General features: G+C 36.2%; 1 protein-coding gene across 51 annotated transcripts in view; it reads right to left on the bottom strand.

The window, feature by feature from the left end:
• Positions 1 to 23150, bottom strand: part of plce1 (phospholipase C, epsilon 1) — a 159872-nt gene that overhangs the window by 50450 nt on the left and 86272 nt on the right. For 29 of the 51 annotated variants that reach the window (XR_015503546.1, XR_015503547.1, XR_015503548.1 and 26 more), the window contains 4 exons: positions 17302 to 17618; positions 5980 to 6125; positions 4352 to 4610; positions 3794 to 4002 (listed from right to left, as the gene is read on the bottom strand). Coding sequence is in view for 35 of the 51 variants with exons in the window: in XM_087275311.1 (XP_087131437.1) it covers positions 3794 to 4002; positions 4352 to 4610; positions 5980 to 6125; positions 17302 to 17618 (931 nt within the window). In the remaining 16 variants the exon portion in view is untranslated. 51 annotated transcript variants of the gene reach the window in all.

Here is a 23150-nt window from a genome sequence, read left to right as displayed (position 1 = left end):
TCTTGATTTGTGGTCTCAGACAAGATTGCAGTATATAAAAGTGAGAATAATAAAGGTAAGAATTACTTCAACCGCAAGATGAGGCTGCAGAGGATTTTTAAAAATCTGATACCTCCTAATGGCTGCCTGCTTTTGTGTTCAGAATGAATCCTGGAAAAAATCTTTATTTAAAAAATGGGTAGTCTGATTAGTTGGTTTATGTAAACACGTTGTCTCTTGTCAGGTTAATGTCAGAGCTCAGAGCATCATTTGCATGCATTTTATTAAAGCAAACACACCTATATGCAAACATTATCACTTCAAAATCAATCCATTAAGTGCTTTAAAACAGATCTTTCTGGCAACTTACAGGACTCGTTCAGTCCCAGGTCCTTTCCTTCAGAGTGGACATTAAGGATAGAAGGTAGAATTGAATAGAAGAAACAAACAGAAAGTAGCAGTTTGAGAAATTAAAGTGTCATGCTGGGGGGAAATCTAGGAGTTGATCTGCACGCAAAAAAACAGCAAGCTCAACTTTACATTTGTGTTATCAAGTAGTCTTGTGACTGGAAGAGAAAAAAATAAGCATATCAAACCTAGGCAGCTCAAGATGAAGTGTCTTAAAAGACAAGAAGGCTGTTATCTACAATGAGATTGTCCAGAAAGTTTAAACTCAGTCAGAGTTCAACCACTAATACAAGCCCCTTCCTCTTCAGCAGGACAAACAAACTAAAACCACTCTGCTTTCAATTTTTAAAATAATGCTTAAACCATCTCATGACAACAACATGTTCTATGCCATGAGCACATGAATGTTTTTTCATGGAATATACTTCAGTTAAGCTAAAGAGAGGGCTCTAAAAGGAATGAACAACTTTTTTTTGTCTGCATCCTTTAGGTTTTGAAATTCAGAAAGTGTGTACCTTTAATGCAATGCAATTCACTTTGGATATAAATGTCAAATGCATAAATGTCCTTAAAGTATTTTGGGGTTTTCTACTGCAGGGTTGCATCCGAATAAAATATATGCCACAGGAATCTGCCATTATTTCCTCTATGGCGCAGATGGATAGTAAGTGAGCGACTTTGGTGAGACGATACGGTGTAATTTCTCAAAAACTTCATTATTTATTTCAGGTGACAGTCAAAATCAAACAACAAAAAAATTGCACAATTGTAACAACAGGTCTCCGTGCTTAACAGGTTTGTATAAGTGTAAAAAACATAAGGGACCCTGAAATATACGCAGAAAGGCTCTTAATAGTGTTAAAACAAACTGAGAATGCCTCAGCATATATGGATTAGACTAAACACATCATATACTTCCAAACAGAGTCTGACCTTGGCCCAATTCCAATTCTACCACTTAGCTCTTCCACTACTCTTCGGTTTGTGCGTTTACATAAAGGGGTAGGGGTGTCAAAGTTCTCTTTTGCTTGGAGGTCATGGCTAGGAGGAAGTGCCACACAGGCCTTTGAACAAAGATTAATCAGATGTAAACGAAGGGGTTTGAGAAATTTTCCTGAATACACCGGCTACAGCAGTAACATGGCTGCAAAAGCGAGCGAGGAGCGATAATAGCATTATTAATGATTTTTACTACAAACAAGCATCTGACTTCATTCATAACTGTGTTAATGTGTTACGGTCAAGATCTTGCTTAATTCACAATAGTCCCTTATAATAACGGCTGCAAATTATTGCACAACACAGGGGCGTCACTAGACCCCATTTACTGAGACATGTGCCCCAGTAAAAATCACCAGTGCCCCAGTAAATGCTTTGAGATTTGATTTACTTCATATGTAGGTATGGAATGGTAACCGTTTTCAAGGTATATCGTGGTTTGGAAAAGTCAAGCCACCAAAATTTTCTGTAATACCTTTCCTAAGGTACGTATCTGTACGATTTTTTATTTACATTATTTTTAGGACAACAGTATCTCCAGCAGAAAACATATCCAAAAATGCCGCTTAAATTGTAAAGACATCTGTGTTTTTAAAATATATATATTTTGTTCAAAGGGGAAAAAAGTTTTTGTTTTCACCCAGACATTTAAAAAGAATATATTTTAGAGCAGTGAGCACAATACTGTCAAACCGCGAAACCGTGATACTTATATTCAAGGTTATCAGAGTCAGAATTTTAAACTGGTCCATGCCTGTTTATATGCGAGTGTATTTATTAAGAGTGATAATCCTGGAATAAAAACGTCATTCTCTTTGTGCAACTGAACCAACGATGGTGAAAGAAATGTAGATTTGCGCAGAAATGTAGCATTTGCGCAGAAAAAACCATACCCACGCGCCTGAAACACCAGTCCTGCTTGACGCTGACGTTCTGCTTTGCTCCCGGTGTAAGTCCCGGTTATGAACATACATGACGAAAAAATAGCCGCGCTGCTCAAAAAGTGAGATGATGTGTCAGGAAGGTAAATCTTATAAAACCTAATTCTCGGCCATTGGTCGGGTCTAAGACAACACACGACAGATTATTCTATAAAACATCTTTTTTTTGTATAGAATTGTCTATAGATTTTCATTCTAATGAATATTCACGCAAAAGATTTCTTAAATTAATTTAGCATCACTCCAGTTGTGTCTTCTTTATATTGTTTGCCAGTTACATTTAGGATTAATTTCTGATATTTATTTAGAATAATAATTGTATAATAACAACAATACAGTTATTTATTTATTTATTTATTTATAATTAAATATATTTTTTTATAATTAGATATATTTATATATATATATATATATATATATATATATATATATATATATATATATATATACCCACATTTGAAGTCAGAGTTATTAGCCCCCATGTTTATTTTATTCCCCAATTTCTGTTTAACGGAGAGAAGATTTTTTTCTCAACACATTTCTAAAAATGATGGTTTTAATAACTCATGTCTAATAACTGAATTATTTTATCTTTGTCATGATGACAGTGCATAATATGTTACTAGATATTCCTCTAGACACTTCTATACAGCTAAAAGTGACATTTAAAGGCTTAACTAGGATAATTAGGTTAACTAGGCAGGTTAGGGTAATTTTTTATTTTAATAGGGTAAAGTTTTTGTATAACAATGGTTTGTTTTGTAGACTATTGAAAAGGAAAAAAATAGCTTAAAGGGGCTGATAATTTGACCTTAAAATGGTGTTAAAAATTTAAAAACTGCTTTTTTTCTAGCCGAAATAAAACAAGGAAGCCTTTCTCCAGAAGAAAAAATATTATCACACATACTGCGAAAAATCTGCTCTGCAAAACATCATTTGGAAAATATTTAAAAAAGAAACAAATTCAAAGGGGGGCTAATATATCACATTTGCGCTGAAAAATTATCAGCATTCGCTTTGCCAGTGATGAATTTGTTTCACCCTCTGGAATTACTAAGTGCAGATGACATATTGTGTGATGTATGAGCTAGTGATGACATACGATAATGTGTGCATGTGTAGAAGTAGTGTCTCCTTTTTTTAGAGAAATATTTTCATCCCTACACCTTCACACTTCACAAACTGTAGGCATGGGGGTATAAAACATAATTGGGATTGTGCTCTTAAGTCATTTCATCGAACATGTATACATGGACATCAGCTATGCTATATACAATAACTAAAGGTTAACTATGTTTATATATAATAACTGTTAAAAAGCTATTAGTTACAAGTTTTTAGTAACTAATATTGAAATCTGACTGTAATGCAATGTAATGTGTACACTTTTTATAAAGCTGCTTTGAAACAATATTTATAGTGAAAAGCGCTATAAAATAAACTTGAATTGAACTGAATTAACTCACTGGTTTCTGCTCTTGTCTTTAAAGGAATTTTTGGGGCAAACGGTGATCTCTCGTGCCCTCTCCTCAGGCTCCTCAGCCTCCAGGCTTCGGTTGCAGCTGCGGATGGTCTGCAGTATGTTACTGACGGTCGCCTCTTTATCTGAGCTGTGAAGTCCATCACTTCCAAGCCTCTGCAGAAAGTGCTGCTGGCCGTTGTAGTCCGTGACAAACTATGCAAGGTAAAGAGCAGTTCGCCACAGAGATTCCACACAAAAGAAAACCACCACAGTTATAGACAGTGCAAGTAGATGTGTGGGCTTTAAAAGCTTTCATGGGTGATTTATCAGTCACCGCAGTGACAAAATGTCTTTTCCTCTGCTAAATCACTCTAATGAGTGTTTTATTTGTAAAACCAGGAAGCAATTCAGCAGGCTTATTAAATGTTTGATGAAAATGTAATTGCTCCAGCTAGCCAAAATGGTCTTAAGATTATTATTGTAACTGTAAAAGGCGATTAAATTCGTCTGTGGTGATATAATTTCCTGCATTAGCCATAATCACTTCATAGAAGTGCCTCACCTCAACAGGATCTTCTTGAGAATCAAAAGACGGACGCAGTCCAATAATGCTGGCCGCGCCATCCAGAGCCTCACTCAGCTCCTTGAGGAACACGCCACAGAAAGGCACCACTTTGCATCCTGGGATATTGAGGGCACGGCTGACGACTTTCTTGTACTCAGATGATGATTCGTGCTGGGCCATGGCATCCTTTAGACCTCGCATGGTCTCAATATCTGCCTGATCCATAAACTGCCACATCTTCAGCACTTTGCGGGACCTGGGGAGAAATAAGTGGTGAGCAAAACATCAGAGAAGTAATTCTGGGCACTGTATATTCCTCAAGATCTCTTTAAATGGTCATAAAACATCTAATTTCCTTTGATCCTTTCACATATAGTTGTGCCATCAAACAACAGTTTCAAAACTCTTATAAAAGATCTTATTATTGGCGTTTGAACGAAAAACAGTGTTATGAAGATCAGGGTTCCTGCAGACCCTTAAGGTTTAGCAACACTATTACTTAGTAAAGTAGCATATTCCAAAGCCTGTTGGTTTAGCAGATTGGTTTAAGTATGAGCTGTTTTAGATTTACAAGCAGTTCTGGAACTATAGACAGAAACATTTGTCATGATTTTCTTTAAATATACAGTTGAAGTCAGAACTTTATTATTAGCCCCCTTTGGAAATTTTATTTCTTTTAAATATTTCCCAAATGATGTTTAACAGAGCAAGGACATTTTCACAGTATGTCTGATAATATTGTTTCTTCTGGAGCAAGTCTTATTTGTTTTATTTCAGCTAGAATAAAAGCAGTTTTTAATTTTTTAAAAACTATTTTACGGTCAATATTATTAGCCCCTTTAAGCTATATATCTTATTTTTTTGTCCAAAGAGAAATGACTATTGTTTCATTATTATTATATTTAATATTATTATTATTATTATTATTATTATTATGTGCTGCATTATTTGGTTACTGAGCAGCAATGAATAATACTTTAAAACATGAGAAGTTTTCATATGATAATATTGTTTCTTTATTATTTTCTAAACTAGAGAAGTTAATGAATGCATAATAATCAAGATAACCATTAAACTGGGATTATTCCTCAGACTATAATTGTACAAACAAAATCTATAGTCATTGCATCCCTAATCTTTGTAAATTCTTTATAAATCATACCACTCCATATTTTCTCTTTTCATACCAACACATTTGGGGGGGAACTACCACAAACTCAAATTATATATATATATATATATATATATATATATATATATATATATATATATATATATATATATATATATATATATATATATATATATATATATATATAATTATTATATTATTAAATAGTTATATCTTTAATACCACTTTTATAAGTAGTAATTGGTACAAAAAGCTAGATAAAAATCTTTGTACAATGTAATAGATATGTAATAGATATCTATTCAACAAAAAATATATATATTACACTAAGTAGTGACATTAGAAACATGACAAACGTGCTGTCAAAGACAGATCAGTGACTCAAGAATGTTCCTTAATTTGTTAAGCATTGTGCAGTCCAAACAGACAGCGCTATTTATTCTTACAGGGTTATTTCTTTTCTAAGCAGGCCCTTCGAGGCATCCAGCCATACCTGAGGCCTGCCAAGAACTCCATGACCGCGTTGTAGTTGCCCATGTTCCACGAGCACTTGGCCACATGGACGAGGTACGAGAAAACCTCCCTCTTCTCCTCCATGGAGCCCGCCGTCAGGATAAGCCAGGTCACCCATGAGCTCACCTAAACACACAGCACACACACACACACACACTTTATAACAACGCCCTCTTGACAGAACAATGAGTGTAAAATAAAACACTAAACCCCAAAGCTCTGGAAAAAACATCTTGAAAATATTTAAATCTATAACACAGATATGTCTCTTTAACCAAGCGTTCACATGATGCATAATGTGATGTTCTACAGCAACATTAAAGCAAATTTATATTTGATATTCAATTCAGTTCAATTCATCTTTTGATGATGAGGGCATACCCTTGTGCTTTCGTCATTAAAAGCAACAGGACTACAATCAGACCACATTTGCACATGTAATAAGAACTGTTTGACCAGGCTCTAGACCATTTCAATGTGGCCATGTCACTGGCCCATGATCGTTTCCTGCTTGTTGTAAAACTATTTCATAACAGTAACAAGAAGCAATTTAATCATAACAATATTAAAACAGCTATCATAAGATTATTAATCAATATGTGGCTCTTTTTTGGATTCTCGGAAGCTATAGAAATTAAAAATGTAAAACAGGAAATACGTTGGGACCATTGTTTTTGTTTACATCCCTCAAAATGGTCTAAAAGACTGATCGCTTCATTTCACAAGACACCAGTGTGTCATCAGGAGCCATGGCTATTGTTTTGGACTTGTTTGTATGTGTTTATTTTTAATCTAAAAAACCTGATGACGACCTTGTTAGTTGTAAACATTGTCCAATTAAATTTTAAATCTCCTTTAAGAGCTAAAGTGGAAGTGTGCTAATTTTTTATTATTTTTTTTTTTACTTTTTTTATTGTGTTTGCCTTGACCAAGCAGCTACCTTTAAGATTTTCCTAGATGTGTGCACACTGATGTTTTCTTTTAATCTAAAAAAAAACCTGTCACCATTTACTGCAATTACAGGTATGTGCCAAAAAAATGTAATATCGAAAGAATGTCCATTTATTTCAATAATTTGTTTCAAAAAGTAAAACTTGTGTGTTATATTATTTCACTACACACAAAGTGAAATATATCAAGCCTTTACTTGATTCAGTTTGAATGATTATGGATTAAAGATAATAAAAAAACTCAAATATCACAATATTAGAATATCATGACAAAGTTAAACATTGTAGGCTCCTATTGTAGTCTGCTAATTAATGCAAAGCCTCGAAATGGTCTCAGTTTGGCCTAGTAGGCTTCAGAATCATGGGGGAGACTTCTGACTTGACGGTTGTGCATAAGACCATCATTGGCACCTTCCATAAGGAGGAAAAGTCTCAAAAGGCAACTCCAAAAGAAGCTGGATGCTCACAGTGTGCAGTATCCAAGTATATTAATAGAGGAAGGGAAAATGGGGCTGGAAAAGGTGCACAAATACAACCGCATCCTTGAGAGGATTGTCAAGCAAAGGTGACTGAGGCTGGTGTCAGAGCATCAAGAACCACCACATACATACATCTGCATGTCATGGGCTACAGCTGTAAAATTTAATAAGTCAAGACTCAAGCCACTACTGAACCAAAAGTGATGTTAGAAGTGTCTGTGCTGGGCTAAAGAGAAAAAGTACTGGTCTGTTGCCCAGTGGTCTCAAGTCCTCTTATCAGATGAAAGCAAATTTTGTGCATTTGGAAATCAACATCCCAAAGTCTGAAGTCAAGCTGTTTAAAGTCCAGTGTGAATTTTCCACAGTCAGTGGTGATTTGGAGACATGCTGGTGTATCTCCATTGTCTTTTATCAAATCCACAGTCAACACAGCTCTATACCAGGACGTTTTAGAGCACTTCATGCTTGTGTTGCGGACAAGCTTTAAGAGATGATGATTTTATTTTCCAGCAGGACTTGGGACTTGCACACAGTTTAAGCACCATGGTATCCCTGTTCTAGCCAGGAAACTCACCTGACTCTGACCCCATTGAAAATCTATAGGCTATTGTCAAGAGAAAGACGAGGGAACAGAGACCCCGAAATGCAGACAAGCTGAAGGCAGATATCACAGTAACTTCGGCTACCATAACACCTCAAATGTGTCAAAGGCTCATCACTTCCATGCCATGCTGCCTTGATGCTGTAATTAGAGTAATTAGCTGTAATTAAGGCCCAACAAAGTACTAAGGACGTAATACAGTACATTAACACATTTTTCAGAAGGCAAACATGTGTTTAAGATCAATTTTTTTTAATTGGTCACATGAAATATTCTAATTTTGTAAAATGCTGGATTTGAGTTTTTTAATCTTTAATTCATAATCATTAAAACTGAATCAAACAAAGGCTTGAAATATTTCACTCTGTGTGTAGTGAACTATTGTAACACACAAGCTTCACTTTTTGAAACAAATAATTGAAAAAAAAAATGGACATTTCCTATTTTAAATGTTATGGCACATACCTGAATAAGGATCACCAATAATCATGGACTCAGCTACAAATCTTCTTTTATGTCTTACTGAAGAAAGACATTATTTTCATTTTTGGGTAAACAATCCCTTTAACATAAATGAAGAATAAAAAGCCACAATATCTAATGTTTAAAATGTTAAGAAGAGCAGCTAAGCTAATTTTTCTGCATCTGCTTTCTGTTTCTACCTTAGGCTTAACATACCGTGGTAATTAGAGATTATGCCAGCTCTAGTTTGGATCATGCATCTTCTGAAAACACCAGTGATATCAAACAAATCAATTCATAAAACTTCAAATTTCTCTTACATTGTATCTAGACCACAAAATGTAATCATGGCTTTAATCATTTTCATCTTGAATGAATACCACCATTGCCGGTATGACTGTATTATACTGTATCAGAATTTCTGCAACATGGACATTACTTTGTCAAAGTACCCACTGATTACAACTTGAGTTGTAAAGTAGAATCTTGCTTTCTATCTGCAAAGCAACATTGAAAAATGTATCATGAAGAACGCTATACAAACAAATGTGAATTTTAATAATAAAATACTGATCCCCTTACCTTGTTGTATAATCATCACATCACGTATATTTGAAAGAAACACTGCAAACCGTGCAGCACAAATCTCTTGCTTTAAACGTTTATCTAGAGTTCAAACATGAGTTAATTTACATTTCCAAGAAAAATGAAGATTTGACTGCGCAAGTATAGACTCGAGCCGACTGGACCCCATAACACTAACACAGATAACAAGAGTCTCTGATTGGGTTTAGACTATATACACCTGCTCATAGCTGAAGAAATAGTTCATGCACACATTTTTTATGCATTTACTAACACACATTTTGCTCCAAAACATGCATTACCAGATTTCCGTACAACATTTCTGTAATGCGGGTGAATGATGACTGTAATCCACACATCTGTGGGGTTATAAGCCAAGTCTGAAGTCATAGAATGAGTTTGTGTGGGACACATTAAAAACTGTATACTGTACAGTATATTATTGATGCTGGCCATAACACAGACTTCATTTTGTTCGTATAACTTCTTGCTGAGTTTTGGAACAACATGGTGGTGAATAAATGACTTTTTCTGTAAAACAAGAAAATTTAAGAAACAAAAATCTAGGGCTGCAACTAATGATTATTTTAATAATCGATTAATCTGTCGAATATTTTTTCGATTAATCGGATTAAAAAAACTAGAAAAGCAGTCATTTTCAACCCTTTATTCAAAAAAGCTAATCCCTGAGCTGTTATAATAATAATAATAATAATAATAATAATAATAATAATAATAATGATGATGATGATGATGGTGATGATGATAATAATAATAAAATAAAAACTAACTAGTTTTGTCCTGTTTTCAATCCAAGTGTCTAAATGTTTTTAAATGAGGATAAATACTAGACACATGAAACAGCATAAGAAATGACTTAATCTCAAATTAAGGGATCGTTTGCTTAAAACAAGCTAAATAATTTGCCAATGGGGTACAAAAATGATCTTAATAAGATATAATCTCAAACAGAAGTTTTCAGCATCACTTCATTTTCTCATGCCATTTTTCTTGTCTGGTCTTGATGGAAGGTTTGTAGATGTTTGAACTGGAAACGAGACAAAATGACTAAGAAAGAAAGGCTTTCTGCAGTGCAGCTATACATGACAACAGATGGAAAAATTAATGATCCAAAAAAGCGAGTGAATAAAAATGTGTCTTTAGTCTTGCAATGCAAAGTAACTCTACCACCGCTGCTTTACTGCTGTTTTTAACCCTTTCACTGGTGAGTTTTTCTGGCCCGGGAGTCCGTTTTGTTAGAACATTTAACCTTAATGTTTCCATGGCAACGCATTATGTTTGTCACGCCAACACTTTTAGTAATCGATTTTTATCGATTTAATCGATTCGTTGTTGCAGCCCTACAAAAATCAATGTGTTAGTTAGGGGTGTGCAAAAAGAATGACAAAAGAATAACATCTCAATGTAGTTGGGATTTGTTTCAATAACAATAGCCGCTTTTCCACTATCGTGCTGAATCGTTCTTTAAACAGAACTGTTCCATTCCGTGCCAAACCGGGCCAGACAGCACGGATACGGTTTCATTTTCCACTGTCGTGCTGCGACAAAGCTCTTTAAAACATTACACAAAACGCATCAGTAGTTGCCTTGGTAACGCAATGTAAACGGCTCCCTTTGTTCAATTAAAGTTAAATAAGAGCCGAAACTATTTATTTATTTATTTTTCATAAAAGCAAAAGCATGTGACTAAACACTGTTATGCCGCTCTATCAAATAGGGGTGCTAAATGTGCACCCTTATTTATTTATATGTTGCGCAGCTCTGGCTAAATTTTATTTGGAGGGAAAATTACCAAAATGTAACGTGATGATTAAAAATAATTGGAGGGGAAATAAATAATATTTAAAATCTCTGAACATAACAGAAAAAAAACAATGATAAGACAACAATAATAGTGCATTTGCATTATAGTGGCAAAAATATCATTTTGGACAGGCCTTGTCAAAGGTGAGCGGGCACTTTCACTAATAAAAACACAGCACATAAATTATTTCATTTTTAACAATTAATTAAATTACACTGCGTATTTATATCAAAAGTTGATAATGATATAAAATATACTACATTTTGATAGTAAAATGAAACCATTTAAGCGATGGCTGTTATTTGTTTTACTGTTCAAACATTAAATAACGAATGCAGCAAGTGAAAAAAAACGAATATGAAACAACACATATATTGCAGGATTTAAAGCATATAAAGCACTAAAATGCTGCTTTATTATCTTTTTATTTTGATCATTTTATTTTTATTTTTATAATTATTTTTGTGTTCATTATTAACTAACAAGCTGTAGGCGAAATATTGCTAGACGTTTTAGAAAATATTTGCGTAGCTATATTAAAGATCACCACAAAAAAAAAAACACAGAAACATGTTACATGCCTCATAAATGTCATATAACTTATGTATAACTGAATCATATAATTGCCTATAGCTGAAATGATGAAAATTGCTCATTTTGTTTTTATAAAACATTTGTCAAAACGTATTGATATTTTTTGAGTAAAAGCAATACTGACATTTAAGAATCCATATTTATTTAATTCATTCATTCTTTTGACTTGTTTATTAGTGCATATGCTATAATATAAATCATACAACAGTACCTTGGACAGTTACAGTGCCGCTCCGTAAAGCTTTCAAGCAAAGTCTTTTGGACGGCCGACATTACAACACGAACACGCCGTCCTTCAGGTGGTCTCGCCGGTATTAACAAGCTGTCCTGGCTTTGAATTAAAAAGTGCAATTATTTCCTCGTTGTTAAAAGAGTCTGCAAGTTCGTGTTCCATGGATATAGTGATGTTGTTGTGGAATTTGGACATCGACGATGCACAGCGTGATTTTATTCGCTTTATTCGATGCGCAGCAGGAAAAAAAGTCAGCAGCGCAAGTCGTTGGCATGTCTCTCCCGAATCAGAGCGAGTTTTGTGCTGTGGAATACAGCGCTGCGTGCAATAAACTCACATTCAGCAGGCGAAGTAGGTCTGTATTCAAGTCAATAAAATAATAACTTTAATGAATAAAATATCTTCGTTAGAATGTGATGAGTTATTCACTTCTCTGCCAGGGATGCTCTATGGTTTTAAAACCCTTTTCAAACTGTATCGTTTAGACCTGGATCATTATTTTATATTAAATGCACTGTAGTTTATTGAGGATGTCTGATGACTAGCGCGCTTCTGCTGAGCCAGCTGTGGTAGCTTAGCAACCGAGTCGCGACGTCAACACACAGAATCTGTCAGCACAGTTCAGCACGGTTGTCTAACCGTGCCGAGAATTCCGGGCCGAGAACGGTTTGTAATCGTGCCGCGCCGTTCCAGGCTCAAGTGGAGAAACAACCGTAACCGTACCGAAGTGTTCTTAGAACGGTTTGGCACGATAGTGGAAAAGCAGCTAAAGATTAAACTTCATTTTGCTAAGTGGATTTGTCTTGGTACCTAGGCTGGTTTTGCCTCGTCTTGAAAAGATTTGACAAGTGAAACTGACAATAGATAATGGCAAGTCCCTGTCTTGATTTAATTCAAGTGATTTGTTCAAAACAGTTGATTAAATTAGAAAGGAAGTTGTTAAAATGAAGCAGCCACTAGTTAATAGTAAGATTCGGTACATAAACTAGTGTTACCGAATCTTTTTTGAACAAATCAGTTGATTCAGTGATTCATTCTTGAACTGATAGTTTAAGTAGCAATTCTTACTATTAACTAGTGGCTTAACATCTGCCTACTAATAAGATATTGGCGGTTTAGTAGCGTTAAAAAGTAAATATTGTGAATATACTACCTTAATAACCATTAATAAGCAGCTAATTAGCAGTCTACCAAATGCAAAAGTCATAGTGTTGGGGGTAACGCGTTATAAGTAACGTGCGTTATGTAATAATATTACTTTTCTAAAGTAACAAGTAACACATTGCTTTTAAAAGTAAGTATTATTATTTGAGTTACTTTTTTTTTAAATCAATATATTTTTTATTATTTTCACATCAATAATTTAGAGTCATTTCAGTATACATGTAAACATTCTTTTCTAACCACCCTCCACCCCTTTCCCACCCTCACAAGACAGAACACTTAAACAGACATACTTGAGACATCGAGCTGATGTGTAAATTAAGAGGAAATAAACAATAAACAAACAATAATGACAAATACAGGATTAAAGTATGAAGTGTCATACTTTTCCATCCGTATTTTCAGTCAATGTAACATCCAAGTTATTCATGTATTCAATAAATTTACCCCAAGTCTTCTCAAACATTGAAGAGTTTTTTTTAAGATTAAACATTTTTAAAAAATGTAACGCGGGTTACTTTTTATCTTGCTTAATTAGCTTTTACATTGATGAATAAAAGTCTACCCAATTCACCTGTACCGCATGTCTTTGGACTGTGGGGGAAACCGGAGCACCCAGAGGAAACCCACGCAAACGCAGGGAGAACATGCAAACTCCACACAGAAGCGCCAACTGAGCCGAGGCTCGAACCAGCGACCCAGCAACCTTCTAGCTGTGAGGCGACAGCACTACCTACTGCGCCACTGCTTCGCCCAGTCTAATAATGTTATCAATGACAAAAGACGAGCATAAGTCTCAAACATAACAATTCAACTTCAGAATTAGGAGTAGTTGTACTCTGACACCATCACTTTACTGTGAATTAACAAACAGGACATATTGAAAGTCTGTTTAAGACCACCATTTTAAGTCTATACAACATTGAGCATTTTAACCAACACACAAGCCTAAAATTATTAGTTTTGTTTTACCAAATGTTTTAGAATTATAAATAAAATGGCCTACTCATATTAACCTTTATTTTATCGTGATCTTGATTTTATGCAAAAAAAAACATTGTGATTCACATTTTAGCCAGAATCGTGCAGCTCTATAGAGAACAGAAATAAAAGCACACAATCCTACATCACATGCCACATGGACCCCTCACAACACATTAGCAACTGCATAGCGACGTCCTGGCAGACCATCCAGAGCACACCACAGCCATGTTTTGGCAAGACTTTGCACGCTCCATCACCACTCACGTTTTCTTTAAACAAAAAGTCACAAAACCCGACTGTCTCCTCTCCGCAGCACTCATAACAGCAATCAGTTTGAGCGCAAATATTTACGCGATGGTGTGTTGCAGCTAAAAACACCTCGCAGAAAGCCAGTCAGTTACATAAACAGTTCGGCCGGGGCCCGGATGGTCAGGAAGGCTTAATACGAGGGGACCAGTACATTGGAGCTCGTGTCATTCTGCCAGCATTCCAGCGGACAGACTGCTGCTCTTGAGTTACCGGCCAGCAGAGCACGGACAGCACTCCTGACACATTAAAAGCTTACATAAGAGACACTGCACCCTGGACGGCCCTTCAAAGGACCCGCCGGTCAAGAGTGTGTGCAAAAACCACAAACAACTGACCACAACAAAGACAGCAGAACACAAGGGTTGCATTATGTAGGTTACAACCAAGGTCAACAAACGGTCAAAAAACAGGGGTCACCACAGCAGAATGAACCGCCAACTATTCCAGCAGATGTTTTACGCAGCGGATGCCCTTCCATCCACAACCCAATACTGGGAAACACCCATACACACTCATTTACACACACTCATACACTACAGCCAATTTAGTTTATTCAATTCACCTGTAGTGCATGTGTATGGACGGGGGAAGGGGGTGGGGGGTGGCTTTGGGGGGGGGATGGGGGGCTGGAGCACCCCGGAGGAAATGCCACGCCAACAAGGGGAGAACATGCAAACTCCACACAGAAATAACAACTAGCCCAGCTGGGACTCGAACCAGCAACCTTCTAGCTGTGAGGCGACAGTCCTAAACATTGAACTTTGATTACAATGTAACCAAAATAATAAGACATTGCATGAGTCCACAGGAAGATCAAATCAAATCCATCTAAAAGAAAAGATCTTTGAGTGTCCACAAAGGACATTAGGATTAATGCTGTAAGTCTTATGTGATCCATTCACTTTACGCTGTGGTATTACATCACTTCTCATCGATGCCTGTGAACTAGTGAACTCCCTTTAACCAGCAACATTTCTTCTAATCAACTGGGAGACTGAAGGTTAAGCACACTTGAATAGGGCTCTTTCAGGGATCTGCATTCAGCGATGAAAGACGACTCCTCAGAGCTGATTTCAAAGCTGCCAAAATGTGAAGGTCACTTTCCTTAGATGTGAGTCTTACATAACTAGCATTGACTGAAAGCATCTGCAAACCTTTATTTCACGTGTTATTTGCAGACATAACCCCTATTAATTTGTGCTCTCACACGAAACATAACCAGCTTTGAAATGTGACGTTTTCACATCTTAATACTTGTAGAGTTCAGCCAAATATGTCAAAGATCCATCTTAGGTCCATTTTTGATCCTCGAAATCAAAGCCAGCTGATTTTAAAGGCAAGCGTGCACCTTAAAAATGACATCACTCCACTTTCTCCAAAGCCCACTTCAAAACTCAGTTTTCCTCTGGCGCTCTTAGCATTAAATATTTAAGACGCCTGCTATAAAGTCACCCCTGTTTGGATAAGTACAGAACACACTGTGAAAGAGAAGAGATCCAAGTAAAACAGGTGATGGAAAAGACACTTGTGGTGACAACTATAAGCCTTCCTGCAACAATGACAAATGTCCTTCAGCGGGCAACTAAATCTTTCTGCCTCCCTTCTGTTTGCTTTGGTATGAATCTGCTGTATTGCTGAATAGGCATGAGACCGGTTTCAATGGTTAGGAAAAATCCTAAGGAATATGTAAGTTTTGTTTTTTTGCTATTTTATTTAGTTTTCTAGGGCAACAATATCTCCATCAGTAAAGGACTCTTCACATTAAAGCTACTGGCCAGTCCAGGATTCAGGAAACATCAGAAAAAACAAATAGCTTATGCACAAACACTACAGCTTACTTTATATCCAAAGATGCCTTTTTTTAAGTTGCAAAGAAATCTGTTTTTAAAATTATTGAAGATGCCGGGCTGCACGGTGGCGCAATGATTTATTTAAATTATTTAGCCTGATATTACGGGTGTAATGGGACTTGGTTGATCCATGATCCATACGGATCACAACCCACAGTTCGGAATGCATGTGACCCGCGGATTAATAACTTTTGTTTTTACTTGTAGGTTTGTCCAACATTTATAACAATTGCAGAGAGATCACCTCCTGCATTAAAATATAATTTTAGATTAAAATAAACTAGTAAAATATAATGATGATGGAAAAAGCTGAGGTGGGACCCAAATGCTTTCTTAGTCTATTAAGGTGTTTTCTGTCACTGTTTGTTTAGCCTGCATTAATGCATTCATTGTAAAGCTGCACAATTACACATTTAAAGATTGTGATCATGAACGATGAACGATAAATTATATTGATTTGGATAGGTTTATTAATCTTTCGATGTGCTGCATTCAAATCTGCATTTGATAGAGAGACTTTTTCAGTTAATTACAAACAATTAAACAACACAGAATTACTGGGAGAACAGTTTACAGTTTAGATATATACACTAATGTTTATTTTAAAGATTAAAATCACAGTTTAATGCAACTTAACGCTGCTGAATGTTGTAGCAATTACATTAAGTAACCAATGGGTGGCGATAAACAACTATCAAAATGATGTCACTGAATAGATTTCAAAAATGATCCACCCATAATGAAACATGACGTTTTATGAGTGAATAAGTGAATCATTAATTGAAAATAAATCTGATCTGTTGTACAAGATGTATGATTTACACATTTAGCATTATCAGCAACAGTAGCAAGATCATTTTTCATTTTTAATATTTTCCTTTTTTCCTCATATTTCTATATTTCTTCTTTCTTGATTTTTATTTTTATTCAAATTACAGGTTCTAAGTTCTGTTTGTTAAAACCCAATGCTTTTTGCATTAATATTTATGTATACATGGAAACCAAAGAAAATTAGTTTCCTCCTTTTTTGTTGATTTGAAAAAATGGTCTGATCCATGACTCTAAGACCACAGTGTGATCAGAACCAAAATATTTTAAATGTTTCTTAAAATAAAATGCATTGTGTTGAAAGGGGGGGGAAAGTAGTTTTTTTACCATGACATTTACAAAGAATATAGATTTTAGAGAAGCGGTGCTGTGAAAACAGGATATTTTTTATCCAAGGTTATCATAATGTCAGAATATTATACTGGCCCATGCCTCTTACCTCATTGAATCTTGTGACGAGGTCTTCAACAGTGTTGTGGTTGTCATTCTGAGTGGGCATGATGGGGGCTGACAGGGAAGCTTTTAGATGCGGGTGGCGTTTGTGGCACTCTGGGCTGCCCAGGTCTCGGGTGAGAAAGCTGAGGTAGTCGAGGGGGAAGACGCGGCGGTATAGCTGCTGCTCCTGTTCTGTCAGGATGGTGGCGATTTCCTCTGGAAACTGGATGAGGTGGCGCAGGTCAGCTAGTTCCTTACTGATCCCCGTCACAGCAGATGGCAGGATGCTGGAGTTGGCCATGGAGCTGCACAGCTGCCGTTCTGAAAGAGAAATTGTAGAAGTTTACCTTTATTAGAAGAATATTACCTGTAAATACAAATGTCCCGGTAACAACCCACAATAACCAAACTAGATCCTTATTTTCTGACATGTTTCTCAAAATAGCACTGCAGTATGAGCTTCAAATGTTAAAGCACATGAACACATTTGTTTATATAATGTAACATATATGTACACATCTGTAAAAAAAAATGTGCATGAAAATGCTCCAAAACTATTTGATTATTTTATACACAGGGAAGCCCAAAGTTATTGTTTGTTAAGTTTTGACGGTTGTTTGAAGGTTTTCTTTTTAAAAACCATGTTTAAGTGTATACATGGTCTGGCCCCAAAAGTAGTCTGTGAGTTGGTACATAAATTCAGCAGTGATCGGGTGAAGACTAGAGGGGCAGTAAGTGGGATTTGTAGAATCCGCAGATGCAGAACCGCTGTGGGTCAGTCATCCTTTTCAGAGAAAGGTTCACATCTATGGAATGCCATGCCTGTTGATTTAAAGTTACAGTCAGAACTCCCAGTTTTTTCTTTCAGGTTGGTCACGTTTACATTTCTCTTTATGCAGATTGACTTGCATTTTATGTTTGTGGCTCTGTATATATTGTACATGTTTGCTGTATGTTGTTTATGAATGTTTTTTTTTTTAATATAAAGCTTAACCAGGGTTGAGGGCTGGAAATTAGCTTTATGCAAATGCCCAATGTACGCAACATCGGTTATCATTGTATAACAATGTCAAGTGTATTATCCCTGTAAAATAAACAAGCAAATAAAAAATAAAAAAATTCATACCCCTGGAAAAATCTGACTTAAAGTTTTTGTTTAAATGTTAATAAAAGCTGAGATTTTTTTTTTTTTTTCACAATAATGCCTCTTGTACATCATTGCACAACTTGCTGTTTGAATAAAAAAGACTTTAAATCAGCACTATTCAAGAGATATGAATCATTTCGGGTTTGACTGTATAGAACTGTGGCAAGAAATCTAACAAACTCATTTGATATTGTCATTATTGAGTAATTGTTATAGAATTATGAGGAAAATTGAGTTTTTAATCAATGGGAACGGCAAAACTTATCTGTTGAAAGTTGAAACCTTTTTTTGTGGTTGAACATTGCCTCGATGTTACCAAAAGAAACATGACTTTGTAAAAACGGTGATGTCCAGTCTATAGGCATCGGCAAGTAATTGACAACTAAAAGAGAAAGGTCGTACTACAGGACTGCATGTGCACAGGCAGTGCAACCGCTGACTACAGGCCGGGCATGCTGAAGTCATTTTGACAACACTTGTCAGAGCACAAAACGCTTCCAAAACCTCAGTTGTGTAAACATACTGTACCCTGAGCACAGAACAGACTACTAGATTCCTCACTCCACTGCCAAATATCTATAGCACAAGTAACATTTCAGGGCATCACAGGCGCTCCCTGAAGCAAAATCTCTTTAGACAAGTAGCATCTAAAACTAGGCCTGTCACAATATTGAATTTTTGCTAAACCACATATTGTGTCAAAATGTATTGCAATAAATAATATTATTGTCATTTTAAGACCCATGTTCCTGAATTAACATCTATGTTGATCCTGGAACAACATTCCAATCAGCCAATCAGAATTAAGGGATCCGTTTACAGTTTATGTTCGATTACGATTAGGTCTATGCACTTCTACTTAGTTGTTTCCAACTATTTTTCCCTCTGATTTTGGGAATAATTCACGGCTATGGGGCTTATGGTAGGGAATAGGTATGGATTACATTTTTAAACAAAAAAGAAGTTGCAGGATCAACATAGATCCCAGGTGTCAATTCCAGTTCCTGCAGCTCAGCACAGTTTACAGTAGTTCCATCCCTCAGTTTGATCAGTTGTGTTTACTAGGGTTGGAACTAAAATGTGTAGAGCTGCGGCCCTTCAGGAACTGAGTTTGACACCGGTTACATAGTGTAGATGTTAGTCCAGGATCGCATCGTATCTGGCAAAATCATGACGTGCACCCTTTAATGCCACTCAATACATGGCAGCAGGGCTTGACATTAACTTTTTTGATGATCAACCACTGTGGCTAGTAGTTTTCCACCAATACTACACTCGCTATTTTCACTAGCCACAATTTTGTTGTTGGGAAAATATACTTTATATGCATAAATTTGACGTTGGCATGGGTTGCTGCATGCTAAAATTCCTTCATTTCGATTTTGTGATTTTCCACTTGCCTCCTCGTTCATTTAACTGTTTTTGTTTATGAGCTTACTCAATGAGCATGAGCAAATGGGTTATGCTTTCATAGAAAAGTGTCGCATTGCAATTAGTTTTCTTTCACAGGATTTTTCAGGGCTCAACACAATATCAACAACTTTATCAACAATTTTTTATAGGCCACAGCAAACTAAATATTTCCTTGCCACAAATTTTAAATAATGTGTCAAAACAAGCAAAATACTGCTGTATACATACACTTTTTATTCAACAAAACAGCTGACATTTAAAAATACATATATTCTCACCCCATCTAAAAGTATGCACAGTGCTCTGTTCTGGTTCAAGATCCCAGACCACTAGTTAACTATGCATGAAACAACGTATTAAAGCAATATTATTGTAAAGGATGATTATTAAACTACATTAACAAAAATATCAGCAAGCAAAAGAAAGTGGGTAAAAAAAACATTGTGTATGTTAGGCCATTTAATAATCTGTTCAAAGAATGGTTAAAGTGAAAGCGACAACAACTGCTGCAGCTTACAAAGAATCTCGAGCCCTTGAAAGACAGTGGGTGCACGAGCATCGCACTAGTTTCGTTTCCAGGGACGGTTGCTTCGAGTGAGGAAACAACAGGAGCTTTTAAACACTCATGATTTGAGGCGTGCGCGACACTAAAGCCCTCGTCAGTGAGTGAGGAAACCCTGTCTCACCATGCTGTTTTTGGCAGTTGTGCTGCTTCTCGATTCTAAGATCACATTTGTACCTATATAGACAAACAGTCATAAACTAACAGTCTAATCTGTAGTGACGACAAGCCAGCACTGGCAATTTAAAAATGAGTTTCAGCCAGCCAAAGTGGCATGACAGGTCTAAGACACCCCTTTTTAGCCAAACTTAAACACATCATTACATGCATCCTTTAGAGACAACTGCAGAAAGCACTGCAACAACCACAGTGGAAAAAATCAAAGCAATACATTTCATGGCACAGATGAAACACTGATTATAAACTAAATCCATTATACTGTATCACAGCCATAACCAGGGCTTTACATTAACACCCGCCAACCTGCCAAATGCGGGTATATTTCAGCTTTGGTGGGTTAGACAGCCTCCCACTATCCACTTTGGCAGGTTGGAAATAATTTTTACATTGTTAAATAGTTTTCTTAAAGCACGGTACGACAATAAGGATGGCCTAATATGCGTGAAAATGTGATCTTAGAATCAAGAAGCAGCACGACTGACAAAAATAACTGTTCACGCGAGCAAAAGCAGGTGAGTACATTATGAGAGGATGATTACTCGTGCGCAAAGGTAATGTGATGCGCGCAACTGTTAAAAAGTCACGCGACTGTTAAAAAGACAGTTAAATCCTTAATTTTGAGCCATAAAAAAAGTCATGTGAAATAAAAACAATTGCAATGCGACAACGCATTTGCTTGTGCACACTGAGCAAGCTTATTGACCTTATTCTAAAATGCGGAAGTGCGCCTGTTTTCGCGATTGTCTTAGAACTTCCGATTCAGTCGCCTATGGGAGAAATGACTAGGAATAATAAACGGCAGAAAACGGTCAAACTACTTGCTCTACAAACAAATGTTTGCATGACTATACAGACCAAGTAGAATAATATTATAGGAAAATATCAAATTGCAACATCAAGCAGCGTAATGAGCAGTTTTTAACGTTAAATGAATGAAAGTGAATGAGACCGGAAGCCAAAAAGATTCAAATGGCAGCGCCCGCTCATCGACGGGGAAAAAGGTGAATACACAACACACACAAACAGTGAAATAAATGAGGAGGAATGTGGACAACACAACATCTAAATTAAGTCATTTTAGCATGTCAAAGTCACATTTATTAATACAAAAAAAAAAAAAAAAAAAATATATATATATATATATATATATATATATATATATATATATATATATATATATATATATATATATATATAAACAAAATTGTGGCTAGTGAAAATGGCAAGTGGCTAGTAATGTTGGAAATCTACAAGCCACAGTGGCTGGTGACCAAAAAAGTTAATGTCAAGCCCTGGCCATGACCCTACCAATATACATGCACTAAAAAAGTAAGACACAGCTAAAATGCAATCAAAATAACCTTTCATGCAATAAAATTGCACCTATTTGCAGAGTGCACAAAGCTGTCTATGTGCATTTCAATGATCCCACTACAGTTAGCTGCCTACGTAAATAGCTGGTAAAAAGTAGGCAATGAAATTTCTGGAACAGAGCCATTCAAGGAAAATTTATTACATTACTTGCCCCTAAAAATGATATTTATAAATTCAATCAACCATCTTCACATCAGCACATGAATCAATAGTCTTTATTGCTGCAGGACAGGGTTGGTGATAACCGTGTTCAGCACAGAGCAGTGCTAAAGGAGACATAGATAAACCAATCATAATACAATAAAGTGCAGTATTTACACGGTAATTAAAGGGAAGCGGAGAGTACCCGCAAAAGACAAAACAAACAGATTAGATAATGTATACGGTGTGACACTCTGGTCTCATCAGTGCAGTCTAGTAAAAGTGGAAGACACCATACAGGCGTTGTAGAGACTTCACAATATCCACAATAACCCATATATTGTGACACTGATGGAGCGTTTCTTAACATCGCCAGACACAGTCGTCCTTCATTAAGTCTCAGTATATTTACATATCTCCACTGTTTCCTCCACTCTGGCCTGAGATTGTGATCAGAAAACGGTTCTGCTGGTATGGCGCTCATAGGCAGGTCAAGCAAAAATAATATAAATACTGTGAATCATGCTTGTCTGGAGAGCATCAGTTGTCAAACGCAGTGTTTGCAGACTCCTTGGGCTCGACGCGCCGCCATGGTGACCGCCGGAACAGGAGGGGCCGTTTCATTTGTGTGTCCATTCTGAAGCCGATACACTGACAGCATGAGCATGTGTTCCTGGCACATACTGAGACTCACGTGTAGTAGCATCCTATCTAAAAGTCTAATACACGTAAAGTGCATTTTAATATTATAATGATGCTAATCTGCATTGTACATGCGAAGCTAATGATTGATAATGCATTGGTAAAAGCAAATATTGATTTCTAACAAAAGGATATGAATGTAAATAGGCAAATATTTTGCAGTCCGGCCCATAAGCTTGAAGAGTGCCTTTTAACATTATAATGATGGCAAACTAATGACGGATCAAGAAAAATATTAATGAAAAAAGGCAAAAACAAATATTGATTTCCAACAAAAAGAATGTGATTGGAAATAGTCAAATCTTTTGCGCTCCAGCACAAACAAGATGAAACA

Source organism: Danio rerio, chromosome 12, assembly GCF_052040795.2.
Source record: "Danio rerio strain M-AB ecotype USA chromosome 12, GRCz13ab, whole genome shotgun sequence".
NCBI classification, from domain to species: Eukaryota; Metazoa; Chordata; class Actinopteri; order Cypriniformes; family Danionidae; genus Danio; species Danio rerio.
Note: the sequence above shows the minus strand (reverse complement) of the source record. Positions and strands in the feature narration are given on the sequence as shown.